The sequence below is a fragment of the Neolamprologus brichardi genome, chromosome 14 (assembly GCF_056152115.1).
Source record: "Neolamprologus brichardi isolate AB-2024 chromosome 14, ASM5615211v1, whole genome shotgun sequence".
In the NCBI taxonomy this organism is placed as follows: Eukaryota; Metazoa; Chordata; class Actinopteri; order Cichliformes; family Cichlidae; genus Neolamprologus; species Neolamprologus brichardi.
Genome location: NC_142117.1, coordinates 37,075,579 through 37,095,889, shown reverse-complemented (window position 1 = coordinate 37,095,889; position 20,311 = coordinate 37,075,579). Strand labels below are relative to the sequence as shown.

Below are 20,311 nucleotides of genomic sequence, written 5' to 3'. Positions count from 1 at the left end.
CGACCTCAAAGCACACTGTGCTGTCGATCTTACGTGCTGCACAATAATGTTTAATATTTAGTATTTACTGTCATATTCCCATATATCATTGTGATGTTGTTTATTGTATTACTCTTGTTTTCTCTTTTTTCTTTCTTAACAGGTGATCCAGGTGATTGATGGATTTTTTTTGTCTGCGTATTTAGTTGTTTTTTGCCCTTTATCCCCGTCCCTCTTCCCCGCTGTTTTTCTTTCCCCAGTCAAGTCTGTCCCGTGTGGAGCAAGTGAAAATAAATAAAATAAACAATATAAGGTGAATCAAACAGACCATGACAGCACAGCTGGGATGGTCCATTTGGTAAAGTAAATGCGTTGGGCATCTTTCTTCGCCTTTAGACAATAAATCTGATGCAAAAGAACCAAACGGGACAGGCGGGAAAAAAAAAAGCAAAACTCACATTTTATTCACAGCACAGGAAACATCAGAAAAACAGAAAACTATCAGGTCATCTTGACGGCAGCAACAGTTTGGACAGCTTACTGAAAGAGTGGCAGCGCCGCAGTTACTAAGAAGAAACAGCTGGAAGCATCATATTGTAACTCATGAGCAGAAAAATCGCCAATCTACACAAACTGTATCTGTAAAACCTGTATAAACAGGTTTAAGAGCAACATCTGCTCCATGCTGATGTTTCTCAGGAAGGCCTTTGTATTTGAGCCGGACGACGCTGAACTGCTGACTGCTTCTATAACAGCCTCACGGCTTCAGAGGAGCCTGCAGTCCAGACCTCGGACCAGCTGAGAACATCTGGAGCTTCATGAAAGCAGCAAGAGGACGAAGCAGAGCCAGGACTGCTGAGCAGCTGGAATCCTCCATCAGACTGATGTTAGAGAGCAAACATGGACCTGTCCTACTTTTACAGACGTGTTGCTGCCATCATGTTCACAAGGAGCTCACATTTTTATCACCATAGTTCATGTTCACAGTTTGATATGTTTCTGTGTTTTACTGTGAATAAAATACCGTTTATGAGACTTGAAGTCACTGCGTTGCTTTTATTTACGTTTTACACAACAGACTAAACTATTTTGTACTTGGGTTGTATAAACATGCTCAAACAGAGTGAAATACCATACACACAGTAATCCTGGTGATGTAATAACCGGACACACAGCAGGAACTACAACAACTATATTTATGGATCCTCTGAGCGCGCTCAGTGCTGCTGTTTATCTCTAACATTCCAGCTGGGAAACATTTAAACATTAATGCTCTGTCCCACCGCCTCAACGTAAACCACTCTAGTTTGTTGGCCGACGAGCCAAAGTGAATTTAATGAGCGAGTCTTCTTTTTGATTAACAACCTGCAGACGAGACTGATTCATTTTCTTGTGTTCTAGTAGCATCAGTCTGAATCTTGCAGCAGATTTAGACCAAAACACAAAACCTGTCTGCGTCACCTGTTTGAACAGCTGCATTCATTTTTACCTGTATTGCTATGTATCGCTTTTATTTATTTTTTTATCTTTTTAGTTTCAAATAGTTGTGCAGCACTTTGTTTGAAAGCGCTTTATAAATAAAGTTATTATTATTATTACTGGTGTTACTGGCTGGATGCATGCAGAGGACCAGTGCTCCCAGCTGACTTCAAGCTCAAACTCTGAGCATTTGTCATGGTGAAAATAGCGCCACCTTCAGGGCACTGAAAACATTGACTCTGCCTCATGAACTCATTAAGCTCCCTCCGTCGTACCCCCCTCACAAACCGGGCCCAGGACCAGGCAGGGCTTTGATACGTGTAAGCTCCACCGGGCTTGCACGTCAGAGCATCCGGGATGTGAGAACGAAGTGCTTTCAGTGCAAAGCAGGAGCCGATTCACAACTCTGGTCGTGTTTAACCTGAACGTCTGTCGCTGAAATGGAGGAATATGAGACAGAACTGGTCTCTACACTGAAAATACTCCGAATGATAAAGAAAAACCTGCAGAAACATAAGGAGAGACGTCGACGCGTGAGAGAGTAAAAACACACCATGTGCACGTGTCCTGCTTCAACACCGAGCTCCCTTTAATTCATTCGTACAATGCAAGATTGAGTTTTGCACACATGACATCAGTCAGAAGAGTTTTCAGCATCACATCTTATTTTAGCCATGCATTTGCAAATGCATGGCTACAGGCTGCCACCGCTTCATAACGCGCACGCAGGCCGTCATGGAGGAGCTTTAGCTGGTTAGTAATTGGATTCAGATAGTTTTGGCTCAGTTTCAGGGCTGACAGCAGCTCTCTGGGGGAAAACTGGGCGGTAAGTGTCTCTGCTGAGAAACGAAGTCCGAACAGAGCTGTGCAGTAAAAGAGAAAAGCTTAAAATTAAAGAGACGGCTCTTTCAGGGGCCGCTTCACCCTCTAACCCCAGAGACAGCAGCTTGTCCGCTCCTGCGCATGCTCGGTGGTCATTTGTAGGATTTCCCCAGCAGCCCTCCATCAGCTCTCAGGCTTGTCCTTGTTGGGCCCCATGAAGTCCACGCCGTCGATGGGGATCTCCTTCTCCTTGATGGCCGCCTGCACGCAGCGCTGGTACTTCCGGAAGCTCTCCGTGCACGGGTCGCCGCTCCGGTCGCCCTTCAGGAACTTCTCGGCAAACCAGCGGTTGAAGCAGGTGTCGTACTCCCGCTTCAGCTCGGTACAGGCCTCCCCCACGCTGTTCATCTCCGGGAAAAAAACACCGCTCGGCTCAGAAACGACAGAGGAGCGAAACCTGGAGGACCTACCTGCTGTTCCAACCCGGTCGGCGACAACGACATGCGCACTGTGGCTCTCCTTGGAGTGCGCCATGTGATTGGCTGGTTTGGAGAAAACGACGTACCTGCGTGAGGACGTAACAAAGATTTGTACAAAAAGGAGCATTTACTCTGAGGAGAAAATTACGAACCCGAAGTGTTTTAAAAATACATAGTTATATAATGGAAATATTTCAAATGTTGATCTATTTACTAAAATGTACTTTTAAGGCTGCCATAATCATTTGTGGCAAATAACAATCATATATAGTATGTAGTTGTATTTTTCTTCTTCCGTTTTTCTTTGTAGCAAGTTTAAATTCATGTCCTCTTCATTTGTCAAAATGATTTCTAACAATTTGTGTTGCTTTTTTGTAGTTTTTATTTATTTAATTATTTTTAATAAATATTTTTTATGCCTTTTCTCTAATAAAACAGCTTAGTCTCTAAACTGAAAAACTTAAAGATATATATGTTTGGTTAATTTACTTTTATGTACATATACGTATACTTTTTTATATTTATGATTTATCTGTTTGTTTGTTTTTTACTTTAGCCGTTTGGCAAATTGAAGAAACAAACGTGTTCTCAAAACATGGCGGAGTGGCACCTCGTCATCGTTTACCTACCCATTGTGCAAAACCCCGCGAGAGTTTTTGAGCAGCTTTCCGAAATCTCGCTGTTCCCCGAGAATACGCAAAGAATCACCAGAGAGGCAGAAATAAGCTTATATTCATATTTATTCATCAAAGATCTGGATTAAACCGGCTCCCTCTGGTTGAAGCAGGTAAGGACGACCCGCGGAGCTCGTTATTTAAGCTCTGACTGCAGCTGCTGGCGGGGTTATTGGACCCTGCCTCTGTGCTATGCATTAGCCTCTCCTGCTGGGCCCTTCTGGTTGTTGTGGCCGCGCAGCCGGACTTCGATTCAAGCTTCACCGAGCTGCTTTGTGAAATTTTCCGTTGCTGAAAGTGCTTCTGTCCGCAGAGACGAGATGTCCGACAGCGAGGACAGCGACTTCTCCGACAACCAGAGCGAGCGCAGCAGCGATGGAGAGGCCGAGGAAGTGGAGGAGAATGAGGTGAGCTAGCCGGCAAGCTACGTGTGCTAACAGGAGGTAAACAGAGAGGAGAGCGCAGCTGCGACATGTGCGGCAGGATACCGAGGAAGAAGGCAGTCAGACCTGCATAAAACGGCACAATTTATAAGAAAAAGCTAAGAAACTTTATGGGAACAAACCCGGTCGTGTGTGTATGTGTGTCTTCTGTCTACTGGTCTTATTTGATCCGGTAAATTTGCTGCAGTCGACTGGATTTATGGCGGGACTATCTATAAAATAGAGTAAATAACCAGTTTTATAAGTAACTTTATGACTGTGAGTTATTGTACCTCCTCTGTGCCCACCTTATAATCCACGCCGTCCTCTTCAGATGTTGGGGCTCATTCTACAGATGGAGTATTAATAACGTGGTCACTTGTTGACTTCCCATAAATCAGAGTTTAATGTTTTTAAAGTCTCTTTTGTACATTGACTTAAAGAGCTTTGGTGTTTTTGGCACTGGTGTTGCTCCTGTGGCATTTTTAAAGGCTTTTATGAACTATTATTTCCCGAGTCACAGCAAAATAATCCATGTAATGCAGCAAATCAGGAGCTGATCTTTTATTGTTTTCACGCTTATTTGCTACAATACGGTGTTAAATATGACACACGTGATGTGTTAGAAATGAAACACACAAAAACACCAGTGACACAATGAGTCACGATCCTCCAAAGGATGGTTAATGACCAGAAAACGTAGAATTATTTTGATTAAATGTTCATATTTAATGTAAAATAACTGTTGATAGAGTTTTTCTGCCCTCGGGCATCTGTGGTGTCACCCACAGTAACGGCTCTGCTCTTACTCAGAATGAAAGTAACACCTGTGACGGTTTGAAAAATCCCTGCGTGGCATCAGACCACAGGTACTTTACACCCACTCGAACTAAAAGAGAACATTTCTGATAAATAAAGGAGACACTGGACTTAGCACCAGCAATGTTTTTATAGGGCTTCAGGAAATGAGTAAAAGGAAGTTGAGTGACATCACCACCGCCGAGTTAAAATTATTAATTGTATGTTTGATAGTTGTGTATATACATTATTACATTTTAAATGGCTGACTTTAAATCACAGCACTTACCTGCTGTTTGTGCCTTTGGGCTCGAACACTTCGAGGTGCTCGACAGCCGTACAGCTGCTTTAAAAACAAACGCTGTCAGACTTTTTATTTTAATGTAAAATTAAATGTCCCGTTTGTGATGTTCCTGTAAAAGCTGCCGTCTTCGAAAAAACTCTAGAATATAACTCTTGAGTGTTCATGAGACTTTTTACCCGGATAAATAAAGGATGTGCAAATGTTACGATACAAAAATGTCATTGCAGTTTCTCCCATCTGACGGGAAATTTGACTTAATTATTCATCACAGATACGTTTGACTGACGACAGGCCAACAGCCTTAATGGCACCAAATTTCTGAGTGAAAAGATGATTTGCAGGGTCTGTTCTCAGATGACGCTCAGATCTCTGAGGCTGTGTTTATAAACCATCCCTGGAACAACAGAAGCAGCGGACTCTCGCAGCGGGACCAGACGGGATGCAGGAGATTAATTTTCTTTTTGTTGTCGTGTCACCAGGAGGAGACGGGCAGCCCAGTGGGCAGTGACAAGGTAGCGGATGAGGAGGGGGAGGACCTGGAGGATGAGGAGGAGTACGACGAGGAAGAGGAGGAGGATGACGACGACGATCGTCCGAGGAAGAAGCCAAGACACGGAGGGTTCATCCTGGATGAAGCTGGTGCGAACAGACGACGATCTCTCAGACTCCTCGTGATGATGATGATGATGATGATGCACGTCTGACCCTGTGTTTGTCTGTCCAGATGTGGACGACGAGTACGAGGACGAGGATCAGTGGGAGGACGGCGCGGAGGATATTTTGGAGAAAGGTAAGAAAGTGGAGATGAGCGCTGTTGGGAATCCTGCAGCATGAGATTGATTTTAACCTCCAGACTCGATCCCGAGGCTCCGACTGACGGATCGAGTCTTTAATCACGTCGCACAAACTGGTTTCATCCATTAAACCAGTGAACAGATTACTGAACGTGCCGCACGATCCCAGTCTGCTGACAGCGCACCTGCTCAGGTGTAACCTCGGGGAGCCGTCGCCATCCCGCCTCAGGACGCATCGCTTTTGTTTTTCTGCAGGTTCCTATTAAAGTCCGTGTTTCGCACGCTGACGTTCAAAGAGTCCGATCGGTATTCACAACCAAAACTGTTGTGATGTCGCTGCTCTGAGGAGGGGGGCGAGGCCCGCGTTAGTCGTAGCCCATCTTCAAAGCGACTTTAGTGCGTCAGGGCGGCGCTGAAATGGCGGTGAGCTGCTGTGTGTTTGTGACTGAGCGGAACAGGTTGGTTACGTGAACCTCCACGAGCAAATAGCTGAATCACAAATCTGTTGGCGTCTACACAGAACATCAAATGAACTCCAGCCCGAGCCTCCGAGACGTGCAACAGACTCAGAAATTGCTCCACGCCGTGGTCGGTGCAGGACGACAGTTTAGCTGCACCAAGACGGAGGTGCTGAGCGGCCCTCGCCCGATCCAGGAGTAGAAGCAGAATAGAAGCAGTCCCCGCTGCCAACATTTGTGTCGCCGGCTCGGATCATTGCAAGCTGCTGGCAGCGGTGATTGTGCGCTCTCCCGTGAAGCTCTGGGTGAAGTTAGTGTGAGTCCACAGTGCGACTCCTGGGCAGTTTGCAGTAACCAGCAGGAGTGAAACAAAGTTGCACAATGGCTGGATGAAGAAAGCCAAACATGTGGCAACACTCAGCAGGAAAACAGCGAGCGTGTGATCTGCAGTTAATGAGCTGAAATGTGCAGAAACGCCACAATCACCTCCTTAAATATTTATCCTGGTCTGTTCACAGAGAGACGCTCGCTGAAAGTTAGCTCCATATTTCTCAACCATCACTGTTTCACGGGAAAAGTCCTTTAAGCTTTAAGCAGCCTCGCATCATGTGATGTGTCATCATTTCAGAGGAACAGACCCAGGAGCAGCTGGATGTTTGATCAGATTTGTCAGGGCTTACAAAGCGCCACGGGCCGCACTCGACCCGGCCGCGTGTGGTCCAATCCGCACGACTTATTTATACCAGAGCTCGAATCACCGAAGCTGAGGCGGACCAGTTGTGCTGATCGGCTGCTGCCCGCCGAGGTCATTAATTGTTAAAAATGGCTCATCGCTAACGAGCAGCTTTTTCCTCACACTCGCTGTTTCACGTCCGACGTCCGTCGTCACAGCAGCCGTGTGCTGAGTGAAGGACAGTCAGATCGATCCAGTGTTGATAAGAGGAGCGTCCTGGATGTGTAGAACCTGGATGACGCTGATGACATCAAAACGTTTCCTGGTTTCTGTGTCTGTGAGGACGCGGTGGGAAACATTGAGCCGCTTCTTATTCGGGGCGCAGATGCGTCCAGAACGTTGTCAGTACTCGCGTCAACACGAACCGCGCCACGGGCAGGACCCTCACACGTGTCAGTAGGAAGTGGCGCTCTTACAGTGTGATGTCGATGTGTGCAGGCTGTTTTCTGACTCTGCTCTCTCTGTCTTGCCGGCTCCTCTGTCGTGCATGCGGCCTCCAGTTAACGGTAAATCTGCTCCCGACGCTCTCCTGCTCTGTTGTCCATCGATGCTGTAAATAGGATTCCAGCCCCATCCATTTGATTAAATCCACGTCCCTGAGTGTATTAACCCCACCACCACACCTCATCTCAGCATTGCTGCATTCGTGAGTGTGTGGCGTGACGCGAGGAAGCACCGAGGGCAAATCCATGACTGGCTCGTTGAGCAAAAAACACCAAACGGCAGATTAAAGAAAGTAGAAACTCTTTGAATTGATGTTTGAACCTAAGACGACTCTCAGAGCACCAAGTGTGACCATTTGCCCGAACCTGCTACCTGACGGAGCCGCCATGATTTCAGTTTACACACTAACCAATGTGGGTGGAGCTTTTGTGATGATGATGATGCTGATGATGATGATGGTGGTGTTGCATAGCTTTGCTGAAGGTGGATGTACAGTAGAAACAGAATCGAAGCAAAAAGCTGCGTCTAAACCGTTGTGCCGGTTGCCCGGGTAACCAATATGTAGATTCAGGATGTTTACGCCGTCGCGTCGACCTTAGCTTAGCGCCACTGCATTGGTTGACATGTGACCCAGCTGTGACATCAGCTGTGACATCATCACAACCAACGACTCTGATCTGTGAGCTCCTTCGGTGACGCTGGCGTCGCCGAGTCGCCGTGAACGTGTTTTGGGCGGTTAGCGGCAGCGAGGGCCACGGCTAGCTTAAACGTGTCGTACTGTGCGCTCGCCTCTCTGATCTGAGCGAGGTGACGTCACTTCACCGCTGCTTGTTTCTAACTTTATTTAAACCAGACTGGGTGAGCTGATTTGATTGGCTGACAGCGGCGCTGTGTTTCTGCTGTACTTCCTCCTGAACCACATCACGTCTCCATGCTCCCCCGTGCTGCACGTCACCGATAATCACCGTGTTGTTGTTTGTGTATTTTTCCCATCATGCTTTGTGTTGCTGCTGCCTGACTCACTGTTTTGGCTCCTCACACTTTCTCCCTCCCTTTTGGGTTCGTCTCCCGTCCTTCCTCCCCCTCGTCTCCTTTTTCACTCCTCTTCCTCTCTGCGGGCGTCCTGAGCAGAGGAGGCTGAAGGTAAGTTTTTCATGTCATAGCTGTCGAATACGCTTCAGTTCACTGGACCGGAAACAAACCGTCTCTTCTCGCCTTCAGTGTCAAACATCGACCACGTGGTTCTGGATGAGGATCACTCTGGATCCCGGCGGCTGCAGAACCTCTGGAGGTAAAGCTTTTGTTTTTGACCGCCAAAATAAAAGTCTGGTTTTTATTAGGAAGGGACTGAAAGCCACAGTTTGATCTGCTGATGGGGAAACTTTCAGTCTGTGGGAGACTTCGCTCCCCTGCTCGGTCTGATTGGGGGCGTGGCCGTCCACCATTCCCAGCAGGTAACACGCAGACTGTGGTTTACTTTGTACTGAGCCCCGCCTACATACAGGGAATGATTTACCCTGCAAGGGGCACGAGTATCGTCTGCACAGCTCCATTCAGCTGAAACCTTTAACCTTTCAAGTAAAATAAAAGCTAGATATTATTTAAATGGCACAAAGCGCCGTCCAACCAGACCAGCCTGCGTTTTTAAACAGAATAACGTGTCGCTGAGATTCTCAGCCTCAGTTTGACGAGCTCACGCGTGAACATTGAGTTTGTCTTTGTGTTGCAGAGACTCCAGGGAGGAGGCGCTGGGCGAATACTACATGAGGAAGTACGCCAAGTCGTCCGGCGGCGAGCAGTGAGTACCTTTGTCCTTCCTCCTGCAGGTTTGGCTCCTCTGCCTCAGACACCACGGCACGCTGAGCTGCCTGCGTCGGTTACTTTAGTGACGTCACATGACTCTTAATCATGGCGAGCTGGACGAACTGTTCCTCACACAGACTGTGACAGACCAACAAAACTGTTGCTTTTTCTTCTTCTGTGGTGCGCAGTTACTCTGGAGGGTCTGAGGAGCTTTCCGATGACATCACCCAGCAGCAGCTTCTTCCTGGAGTCAAGTATGTAAACACTGATCCACCAATCAGCTTCCAGACTTCGCTGACATTATTACAAAGGTTTAATGTGTGTTTGTCCCCATCAGGGACCCCAACCTGTGGACAGTCAAGTGCAAGGTACACACACACACACACTCCTGGTGCCTATGGTACGACAGCTTTTCTCCGTGCCCCTGGTACACTGAGCAGAACAACTTTGCCACACACACACTCCTGGTGCCTATGGTACGACAACTTTTCTCCGTGCCCCTTGTACACTGCGCAGAAACACTAAGCCACATACACACACACTCCTGGTGCCTATGGTACGACAGCTTTTCTCCGTGCCCCTGGTACACTGCGCAGAAACACTTTGCCACACACACACACACACACACACACTCTCCTGGTGCCTATGGTACGACAACTTTTCTCCGTGCCCCTGGTACACTGCGCAGAAACACTTTGCCACATACACACACTCTCCTGGTGCCTATGGTACGACAGCTTTTCTCCGTGCCCCTGGTACACTGCGCAGAACAACCTTGCCCCACACACACCGGAGGATGCACACCTTCATGATGCGTCCTGTCTCTGCAGATCGGAGAGGAGAGGGCGACCGCCATCGCACTGATGAGGAAGTTCATCGCCTACCAGTTCACTGACACGGTAAGAACATCCCTCGCTTCTGATTGGCTGGAAGTTTTCTCTGCGCTGCTGCTACAGGACAGCAGAGCGGAGGGTTTTAACCTGATACAGGCAACAGTTTTTATTCCATCTACAACGAAAACAACCTGTGACCTGAACGGCTCCTCGCTTAGAGAGAAATAACCAACGACACAAAGTTTCTGAGGTCAAAGGTCGCTCACTGACCTTCCTCTCCTCCACCCGCAGCCTCTGCAGATCAAGTCCGTGGTGGCGCCGGATCACGTGAAGGGCTACATCTACGTGGAGTCGTACAAGCAGACGCACGTCAAGGCCGCCATCGAGGGCATCGGCAACCTGAGGATGGGCTTCTGGAACCAGCAGATGGTCCCCATCAAGGAGATGACGGACGTGCTGAAGGTCGTCAAGGAGGTCACCAACCTGAAGCCCAAGTCGTGGGTCAGGCTGAAGCGGGGCCTGTACAAGGACGACATCGCTCAGGTGCTCAGAGGGGGGGGCGTTTTCACTCGCCAGATTTCAAATCATGTTTACCGATGTTTACGTAGTCTGAAGCTGGCAACCAGCACCTCTTCCCCACTTCCTGAGAAACAAAAGTTTAAGCGCGAGAGCGGAGGAACGTCAGCTGCTCCATGAGTGTAAACGTCTCTGTTCTGCAGGTGGACTACGTGGAGCCGAGCCAGAACACCATCTCCCTGAAGATGATCCCTCGGATAGACCTGGACCGCATCAAGGCCAAGATGAGCCTGGTAGGTCAAACTCGAAGGTCTTTTCTGCACTCGAGTCGCTGCTCTGATGCGTAACTGTGTGTGTGTGTGTTACAGAAAGACTGGTTTGCCAAGAGGAAGAAGTTCAAGAGGCCTCCACAGAGGCTGTTTGATGCTGAGAAGATCAGGTAACGGCCTCGAGCATCCCGGGGTTCCTCGCTGAGGCGGCGGCTTGATGACACTCTGTGGTTTCACTCCTCAGGTCTCTGGGAGGAGAGGTCAGCCACGACGGAGACTTCATGATCTTTGAGGGAAACCGTTACAGCCGCAAAGGATTCCTCTTCAAGAGCTTCGCCATGTCCGCTGTGGTGAGGAAGACTCTTCACAGACTCACTGTGAACCTGGCTTTGTGCTCAGAGCTGGTTTAAATAAGAGAGTGAGAGCTGCAGAGGAAGCGGGTTCAGTCCGCCTGCTGCAGGGATGCACCAACCACACGATCAGCAGTGGATCCTGTCAGTGTCCGTTCACATCATCAAACTTTATATGCAAACAGCTTGAAACTTGCAGATCTCACTCCTCGTCTACATGAAGCTCTGTTATGTGTGATGTTTCCCTCAGTGTGAGGCAGCAGGATGTTTGTTTAAGCCCGCCGAGCCCCTAACCACCACACAGCTGAGCTCTTTAAACCTCACACAAACAGCTGCCGGCCCCGTTTCTTAGACAGGTTTATTTTAGGCCGAGATAATAAATGAAATGAAACCGAGGCTAACGTTCGCTCTTTACCACAATTTATGCCCCTGATTTTGATCCAAAGTTAAAATGAGTTTAATGAATGTTTGTTGTAGATCACAGACGGAGTGAAGCCCACGCTGTCAGAGCTGGAGAAGTTTGAAGACCAGCCTGAAGGAATCGACCTGGAGGTGGTCACAGAGTCGGGTACGAGTCTTTCTGTAAATCTGCAGTCCTGTGAAAACTGCTGTGTGCGAGGCCGCCGGGCCCACGGTTACAGCGTGGGACGTCCCACAGCGGGACGATGACCCTGAGCGCAGCAGCACAGCTGAAAAGGAGCAGAAGGAAGGAGCCGCTGTGGTGAACTCACCGCAGTCGGCTGCTCCTGTCGTAAGCACAGCGAGACGGATAAAGTTACAGAAACAATCGCTGCTGCTAAACGGCGTTCTGCTGCCTGCTGAGCCACGCAGCAGCTCAGTTTTCACAGCTCTGCAGAGTCTGTGAACTAATCACGATGTTATAAATCAGCTCTGTCAGTCATACGCCTGTTCTTTCAGCTTAAACACAACTTAAACAGTTGGTTTATAAATCGCTACGTGTAAAACATGAACTCGTGTTTACGACGAAGCTTCAGTGTGAATCTGTGTGTGCGCTCAGGTAAGGAGCGCGAGCACAACCTGCAGGCCGGCGACAACGTGGAGGTGTGTGAGGGCGAGCTGATCAACCTGCAGGGAAAGATCCTCAGCGTGGACGGCAACAAGATCACCATCATGCCCAAGCACGAGGACCTGAAGGTACGCACGCACACGCACGTCAGTAACATCTGCTGAGGCGCCGCAGACGCGTCAGAGCTGTTCTTCAGCTTCCAGGAAGCAGTTTTCCATCGCTGTCTGCTGTTTTAAATAACGCCTCAGCAGGTAAACGGATGCACTCGTCCGTCTTTGTCGATCGAAGCTTCACGGTTTTAACAGCAACGCTGCGTTTGGAGCGTTTTTACCGCTTCCTGCAGCAGGTGCTGGTTTGGCAGCTCTGGTTACAGACACAGGAGTCATAACTTTAACCTTCTGATTGGTTATTCGTTCAGAGCCACGCCTCCTCATTGCAGAGGAGTAGAGGGGGCGGGGTTTACTGTAACGCAGCATCAAACGTTATCTGGTGTAACTCTGTACATGACCGCCTCCCCTCTGTCCTGTGTGTGCTCCGTGCAGGACCCTCTGGAGTTCCCGGCTCACGAGGTGAGGAAATATTTCCGGATGGGCGACCACGTGAAGGTGATCGCCGGGCGATACGAGGGCGACACCGGCCTCATCGTCAGAGTGGAGGAGAACTTTGTCATCCTGTTCTCCGACCTCACCATGCACGAGGTAAGAGGCTTACAGTGTCTCCACCCACCGTCCCCCTCTGCCAATCCTCAGGTCAGAGTCCTCTGGTGGAAAATAAGACGTTAAATGAGGGTTCGGGCTTGATTTGGAAAGTTGAGGCGCAGTTTAATGACTCTGTAGTCATAACAGTGTCGTGTGGTGAGAGCCCAGCACTGGCTTATCGCTGGAAGTCCTTATTTTTGGGGAATGAAACAGTTTTAATAGCATGCTAACATGACTGTGATCCGCTCTTCCTGTCTGCAGCTGAAGGTGCTGCCCAGAGACCTGCAGCTCTGCTCTGAGACCGCGTCCGGCGTCGATGTAGGCGGGCAGCACGAATGGGGCGAGCTGGTGCAGCTGGACCCGCAGACGGTCGGCGTTATTGTTCGGCTGGAGAGGGAGACATTCCAGGTAATAGTCCGCTCCGGGGAGCGCAGAAAGCGCGGCGGTTGATGGACGATTAACGAACGCCTTCTTCGTCTTTCAGGTGCTGAACATGCACGGGAAGGTGCTGACCGTGCGCCACCAGGCGGTGAACCGCAGGAAGGACAACCGCTTCGCCGTGGCGCTGGACTCGGAGCAGAACAGCATCCACGTGAAGGACATCGTCAAAGTCATCGACGGGCCGCACTCTGTAAGCGCGACTTCACCCACAGCTAAATATTTATGCTGTCAGCGCCGCCGTGCGCTCGAGCGTCAGCTGAACGCCTCTGCAGGCAGAAACCTTTAACGCTCGCGTGTTTCCTCCTGCAGGGCCGGGAAGGCGAGATCCGTCACCTGTTCCGAGGCTTCGCTTTCCTGCACTGTAAGAAGCTGGTCGAGAACGGAGGAATGTTCGTCTGCAAGACCAGACATCTGGTGCTGGCGGGCGGGTCCAAGGTCAGCACCTCATGCTCGCTTCTTCTTTGTTGTGCCTGAAAAGTAAGAAAGCGTCTGCTTTTCCAGGCCCTCCAATATCTCATGTAACCATGTGAAATCTGAACCGGACGTCGTCCTTGGCAACTTGAATAAAAATGTGTTTTGAGTGTGAAGGAGCTCTGAGGAGCGTCCAGGGTTGTGTAACAGTGTTTGGGCTGTAGGGGGGAAACGTGGAGGGCCTTCATCAACAACATCAAACCCAGGAAAAGTTTTCCGTATGTGGAAGAATTACTGCCATGTGCTGGGAACTGTCATCCTGTGTTTAATGAGTCTGTCAGCAGAGCAGTGGCAGCAGGCCTGCGCTACGACATCACAGAGAAACAGCCGTGTGTTTGCCTTTCTGAAGATGAGGGTCGGGTCGTAGTGGACGCGTTTGCTTCCACTTGGAGACGCTGCACCCGTCTCCCCACCTCATGAAATCGATTCAAGCGCGCCTGCCGACACGGCGTCGAAGGTCCAGTTCTCTTCCAAATGTGTAAAAGTGTAAAGCAGAGCCGTCCTGACCCGACCTCTGCAGAGCGTGCCGCGCTTTCACTGGACCGACTCGCCCAGCGTTTCACACGCAGCGCAGAAAACGATTCGTCAGATTTCTTGTGGCATGTCGAGCTTGAACAATTTGACTGTTTGTGTGTTTTAGCCCAGAGACGTGACCAACTTCACAGTGGGAGGATTCGCACCGATGAGCCCTCACATCAGCAGCCCCGTGCACCACGGCGGAGGAGGTGAGTGGGGAGGAGGGGGGTGCCGCTCTTTGGAAAACACGATGAGGGGATGAAAATAAGTCAGCTGAAGGTTTTTCACTCGAGAGAACAAAGCGTATATCTGGCTTTGTTTGCGACCGCAGCTGCAGTGAAATCCAGATTCCCTGATTACGATCGATCGATCTGTCAGCAGATTGTTCTGTCTCTGATTAGAAGAAATGTTCGACTGTGATCAGTTTGCTGACGCTGACGAGTCGTCATGGTTTTCTGTCTCTGGTGTGAAAGAAACAAAATGATTCGCTGACTGATGGAGGTGCTGGTGTGGCCTTTCAGGTGCTCAGCAGAGAGGAGGAGGCGGAGGAGGAATGGGGCGGGGCCGAGGACGCAGAGACAACGAGCTGATTGGTCAGACGGTCCGTATCTCCCAGGGTCCTTACAAAGGTAAGACTGAGGGGACCGGCGTGCAGATGGGACCCGTGGGGGGGTCGGTGCTGATGGCTTTGCCTCCCTTCCCCAGGATACATCGGTGTGGTGAAGGATGCAACAGAGTCCACGGCCAGGGTGGAGCTGCACTCCACCTGTCAGACCATCTCTGTGGACCGACAGCGATTAACCACCGTGTACGTCTCTTCACACACAGGAAGTCTTTCATGCTTCATCGTTTTCTCCGTGCTGCAGCAGCTGTGTTTGTTCATGCTCATGATTCCCTTCTTCTCTGCAGCGGTGGAGCTAAGAGGCCCAGTGGGTTCACCTCCACCCATGTACGTACTCCCATCTACGGCTCCCAGACTCCCATGTACGGCGTCGGCTCCAGGACGCCGATGTATGGATCTCAGACTCCGCTGCACGACGGTAAGCCACGGTTTGGTCGTCCTCTGTCAGTTAGACAGTGTTCAGTTAGTGTTACAGTGTTCAGCTTGTGTTACAGTGTTACAGTGTTCAGTTTGTGTTACAGTGTTCAGCTTGTGTTACAGTGTTCAGCTTGTGTTACAGTGTTCAGCTTGTGTTACAGTGTTCAGTTTGTATTACAGTGTTCAGCTTGTGTTACAGTGTTACAGTGTTCAGTTTGTGTTACAGTGTTACAGTGTTCAGCTTGTGTTACAGTGTTACAGTGTTCAGCTTGTGTTACAGTGTTCAGTTAGTGTTACAGTGTTCAGCTTGTGTTACAGTGTTCAGCTTGTGTTACAGTGTTACAGTGTTCAGCTTGTGTTACAGTGTTACAGTGTTCAGTTAGTGTTACAGTGTTCAGTTAGTATTACAGTGTTCAGCTTGTGTTACAGTGTTCAGCTTGTGTTACAGTGTTCAGCTTGTGTTACAGTGTTACAGTGTTCAGCTTGTGTTACAGTGTTCAGCTTGTGTTACAGTGTTCAGCTTGTGTTACAGTGTTCAGCTTGTGTTACAGTGTTACAGTGTTCAGTTTGTATTACAGTGTTCGGCTTGTGTTACAGTGTTACAGTGTTCAGCTTGTGTTACAGTGTTCAGCTTGTGTTACAGTGTTCAGCTTGTGTTACAGTGTTACAGTGTTCAGCTTGTGTTACAGTGTTCAGCTTGTGTTACAGTGTTCAGCTTGTGTTACAGTGTTACAGTGTTCAGTTTGTATTACAGTGTTCAGCTTGTGTTACAGTGTTCAGCTTGTGTTACAGTGTTCAGCTTGTTACAGTGTTCAGCTTGTGTTACAGTGTTCAGCTTGTGTTACAGTGTTCAGCTTGTGTTACAGTGTTCAGTTTGTGTTACAGTGTTCAGCTTGTGTTACAGTGTTCAGCTTGTGTTACAGTGTTCAGTTAGTGTTACAGTGTTCAGCTTGTGTTACAGTGTTACAGTGTTCAGTTAGTGTTACAGTGTTACAGTGTTCAGTTAGTGTTACAGTGTTACAGTGTTCAGTTAGTGTTACAGTGTTACAGTGTTCAGCTTGTGTTACAGTGTTCAGCTTGTGTTACAGTGTTCAGTTAGTGTTACAGTGTTACAGTGTTCAGTTAGTGTTACAGTGTTCAGTTAGTGTTACAGTGTTCAGTTAGTGTTACAGTGTTCAGCTTGTGTTACAGTGTTCAGTTAGTGTTACAGTGTTACAGTGTTCAGTTTGTATTACAGTGTTCAGTTAGTGTTACAGTGTTACAGTGTTCAGTTTGTATTACAGTGTTCAGTTAGTGTTACAGTGTTCAGTTTGTGTTACAGTGTTCAGCTTGTGTTACAGTGTTCAGTTAGTGTTACAGTGTTACAGTGTTCAGTTTGTATTACAGTGTTCAGTTAGTGTTACAGTGTTACAGTGTTCAGTTTGTATTACAGTGTTCAGTTAGTGTTACAGTGTTACAGTGTTCAGTTTGTATTACAGTGTTCAGTTAGTGTTACAGTGTTACAGTGTTCAGTTAGTGTTACAGTGTTCAGCTTGTGTTACCAGGTAGGAGCACGAACAGCAGTGGGCGGAGCTGTTGGTTCATCAGTGGATATATTGATGATTAATGGATGAGTTCATTGTTTTTAAAGTAGCGCCTCACTTTTCTCTGAGCCTCTGATTAAACTGAGGTCGGCCTTTAGTTGAAGCTTAACCAGTAACCTCCTCCAGTTTGAACTGGTGGTGGTGGTCGTTTAACTCGTCAGGGTCTGAAGCTAAATGCAGCTGACTGTTGGTGCTCGTATAAAGTTGCTTCGACTTCTACGTCTTACGTCCAAATGCGACGTGCCCGTTAAAACAAGGCGAGCTGACGCTGGACCATAGAGTGGGCGTGTGTTTGTGTCATCAGCATAGAGGTGACCTGTGAGCAGCACGGTGCTCTCGCCTCTAACTCAGAGGATGTTTTGCCTCCTAACAGGAAGCCGTACGCCCCACTACGGATCTCAGACCCCACTGCATGATGGGAGCAGGACTCCAGGTCAGAGCGGAGCTTGGGATCCCAGCAACCCCAACACGCCGTCCAGGTGACGCAGTGACCGGTAAACACAGCGTTCCCCTCTTCTTCTTTTTCTTCTTTCTGTCTAACACGTGATTTATTTCTTCTCAGGAATGAGGAAGACTACGACTTCGGCTACGATGACGAACCCTCTCCGTCCCCTCAGGCCTACGGGACGACCCCCAACCCTCAGACCCCGGGTTACCCCGAGGTCCCCTCGCCACAGGTCAACCCTCAGTACAACCCTCAGACACCTGGCACGCCCGCGATGTGAGTATAAGGCACAGAAACACACCCTCGCCCTCACCTCAGTTTATAAAAGGAGCTGACGCTGTGCCGGAATACGAAGTAGTGAAATGGATGTTTTCGTTTTTACTGCATTAGAACTAAATGTTCAAATTCAGCAGGATGAAAACGAGGGGGCCAAGTGTGGATCCCTGTGGAGCTCCGTGAATATGATACTCAGCTTAAGACCTGGAGATCCAACCAATCAGATCTCTGATACTAACTTTTAATAGTTGCAACACTCAGTCATTAATCCACCAGCTAATAATCTGAGTGTCGCTTTTTATATTTGTGTGTCTGTGTGCAGGTATAACACAGAGCAGTATTCTCCATATGCGGCCCCGTCCCCTCAGGGCTCCTACCAGCCCAGCCCCAGCCCTCAGAGCTACCACCAGGTGGCGCCCTCACCTGTCGGCTACCAGAATACGCACTCACCAGCCAGCTACCACCCTACGCCGTCCCCCATGGCTTACCAGGTAGACAACGACGCTGAGCTGCTCGGGCTTTCCCTGAATATTTGTGTTTTGGGGTTTTTTTGTATATTTTTTAAGAGTTTGGATGAAGGGTGGGGAACTCCAGGCCTCAGGGCCGGTGTCCTACAGGTTTTAGATCCAACACAGCTGATTTTAAATGTTCTCCAGAGGCCTGGTAATGAACTAATCATGTGATTCAGGTGTGTTGACTCAGGGTGAGACCTAAAACCTGCAGGACATCGGCCCTCGAGGCCTGGAGTTGCCCGCTCCTGCTTTAGGACCTTCCTGTTTGTGGACGTCTAGATTTTTCTGAAATTTGTTCTCAGTCTGCATCACGTCATCTCCACAGGCGAGTCCCAGTCCGAGTCCCGTGGGCTACAGTCCCATGACGCCCGGAGCGCCCTCTCCTGGAGGCTACAACCCTCACACCCCGGGCTCCAACATCGAGCAGGGCGGCAGCGACTGGGTGACCACCGACATCCTGGTGCGAGTGAAGGACTCGTTCATGGACCTGATGGGGCAGACCGGGGTCATCCGCAGCGTCACGGTGAGTCTGAACACTTGACACGCAGCAGCGCTGATGGCGTCCTCGCTCCCCGCGAGTCTCTGATATTACTGAGAAATGTTTTTTGGGAGATCTGGCTGCGCTCGAGCTTAAAATGTTGTGAAATCTGTGAAAAATGTTATTCTGCAGCTCTGGCACACAACGGTCTGAGGTGTTATTAGGGACGCACAGATGTTGCTGCTTAGAGCCGCATCACTGAGAGCTTAAGAGCTCATCTGCTTCCTGCTGCTGTTGGATGGAGGCTCGCCGCATCAACAGAAACGCTCCTTTATAAACACAACAGAAAGCGTTTCCCCACAGGAGGCGTTAATCTGCTCGATATCGACACAGTCCTGACTCAGGAATGTTAATGTGGAAAGTCAGAAACATTCAAGCGTTTGACGGATTTCACCGTTTAGCACACAGACAGTTTTGGCCTTACGTGTGTGGACAGGAGCACAGACATGTGCACCTTTAGCTCCTTTGTGATGTCAGGCCGTCTGAGGCTTCTGATTGGCCGGTGTGCAGAAACCATTCGAGCTGAGTACAGCTTCGTGAGTGGCGGTGGAGATGAAACAGTTTCTTTGTTTACGTCTGAAATTGATTTTAAAGCAGCTCCTTTGAATATTTTTCATTGGTGTGTGTCTGTGTGTGCGTTTGTGTGTGTGCACGCGTGTAGGGAGGGATGTGCTCGGTGTTCATGCAGGAATCTGAGAAGGTGGTGAGCGTCAGCAGCGATCACCTGGAGCCGGTCACGCCCACCAAAAACAACAAGGTAAGAACCACAGTCGCCGTTCCTGGCGTCCAGCTGTCTGCAGATCGTTCGTTTAGAGCGTGCGTGAGGCTCAACGCTGCGTTCGCTCTGTTTCAGGTGAAGGTGATTCTCGGAGAGGACCGCGAGGCCACGGGGATCCTTCTGAGCATCGACGGAGACGACGGCATCGTGCGCATGGAGCTGGACGACCAGCTCAAGATCCTGAACCTGCGGTTCCTGGGCCGCCTCGAGCACTGAGCCTCGCAGAGCTCCCACACAAACATCTGGTTTTTATTACCTAAAGATCCAAAAACCACATCTGGCTCTGTGTGCGGTTCAGCAGATCTCTCTGTTTTTGGCATTTTTATTTCCTTCTTTTCTTATTAGTGGTCTGAATCTGCTTTTAGTGCTTTTCCTTCATGTTCTGTCTGTGACTTTGGTTTTCTTGATGCAGCAGGATGAAAATAATGTGTAACATGTTAATAAACTGATTCAGTGACATTTTTGTTTGTTGTTGTGTCAAAGCCGCGACGCGCTGTCACAGGCTGGGTTGTCATAGCGACAGATAATCGATGCAGTCAGCTGATCAGATTCTGACAGGACAGTTATTTTAGCTGCTCTGACCTTGGGCCTCCGCCATCGTGCAGCTACCAAACGCTGCAGTTCCTGCAACATCCAGCAGAGGCAGCAGTGAGTCAGTCCCCACTGTTTGGTCTCTGGATGAGTAAAGTTTGCCTTATTAGGGGCGTGGCCTCTTTGACTGACAGGTGGCTGTAGCTGCTACGTGTTGCTAGGCTTCACCTGAGCTGGTCTGTTTGTGCTGTTGGAGCTTTTTTATTTATTTTTTCTGATGACATCATGTGACCAATAAC

At 49.1% G+C, this 20,311-nt stretch overlaps 2 protein-coding genes across 3 annotated transcripts; one reads left to right on the top strand and one right to left on the bottom strand.

Annotated features, from left to right (window-relative positions):
- Positions 1 to 1,813: 1,813 nt before the first annotated feature.
- triap1 (TP53 regulated inhibitor of apoptosis 1) lies at positions 1,814 to 2,819 on the bottom strand. Its single transcript, XM_035912263.2, has one exon. The coding sequence runs from the start codon at positions 2,812 to 2,814 to the stop codon at positions 2,464 to 2,466; it is 351 nt and encodes a 116-aa protein (XP_035768156.2). The 5' UTR covers positions 2,815 to 2,819; the 3' UTR covers positions 1,814 to 2,463.
- Positions 2,820 to 3,337: 518 nt separating this feature from the next.
- Positions 3,338 to 19,940, top strand: supt5h (SPT5 homolog, DSIF elongation factor subunit). 2 transcript variants are annotated; one of them, XM_087851277.1, is made up of 29 exons: positions 3,338 to 3,546; positions 3,747 to 3,840; positions 5,437 to 5,596; positions 5,682 to 5,747; positions 8,608 to 8,677; positions 9,116 to 9,184; positions 9,378 to 9,443; positions 9,527 to 9,557; positions 10,020 to 10,088; positions 10,314 to 10,565; positions 10,742 to 10,831; positions 10,907 to 10,977; positions 11,052 to 11,157; positions 11,635 to 11,725; positions 12,176 to 12,312; positions 12,727 to 12,882; positions 13,144 to 13,290; positions 13,367 to 13,513; positions 13,633 to 13,758; positions 14,435 to 14,519; positions 14,832 to 14,939; positions 15,016 to 15,118; positions 15,220 to 15,350; positions 17,306 to 17,411; positions 17,495 to 17,653; positions 17,976 to 18,144; positions 18,491 to 18,688; positions 19,365 to 19,460; positions 19,557 to 19,940. In XM_087851277.1, exons 2-29 carry the CDS (start codon positions 3,754 to 3,756, stop codon positions 19,695 to 19,697), a joined length of 3,237 nt encoding a protein of 1,078 aa, XP_087707403.1. In that variant the 5' UTR covers positions 3,338 to 3,546; positions 3,747 to 3,753; the 3' UTR covers positions 19,698 to 19,940. The 2 variants fall into 2 exon arrangements, with proteins under 2 accessions (XP_087707403.1, XP_087707404.1); XM_087851278.1 differs by lacking the exons at positions 3,338 to 3,546; positions 3,747 to 3,840; positions 5,437 to 5,596; positions 5,682 to 5,747 and adding an exon at positions 5,780 to 8,529.
- The last annotated feature ends 371 nt before the right edge of the window (positions 19,941 to 20,311 follow it).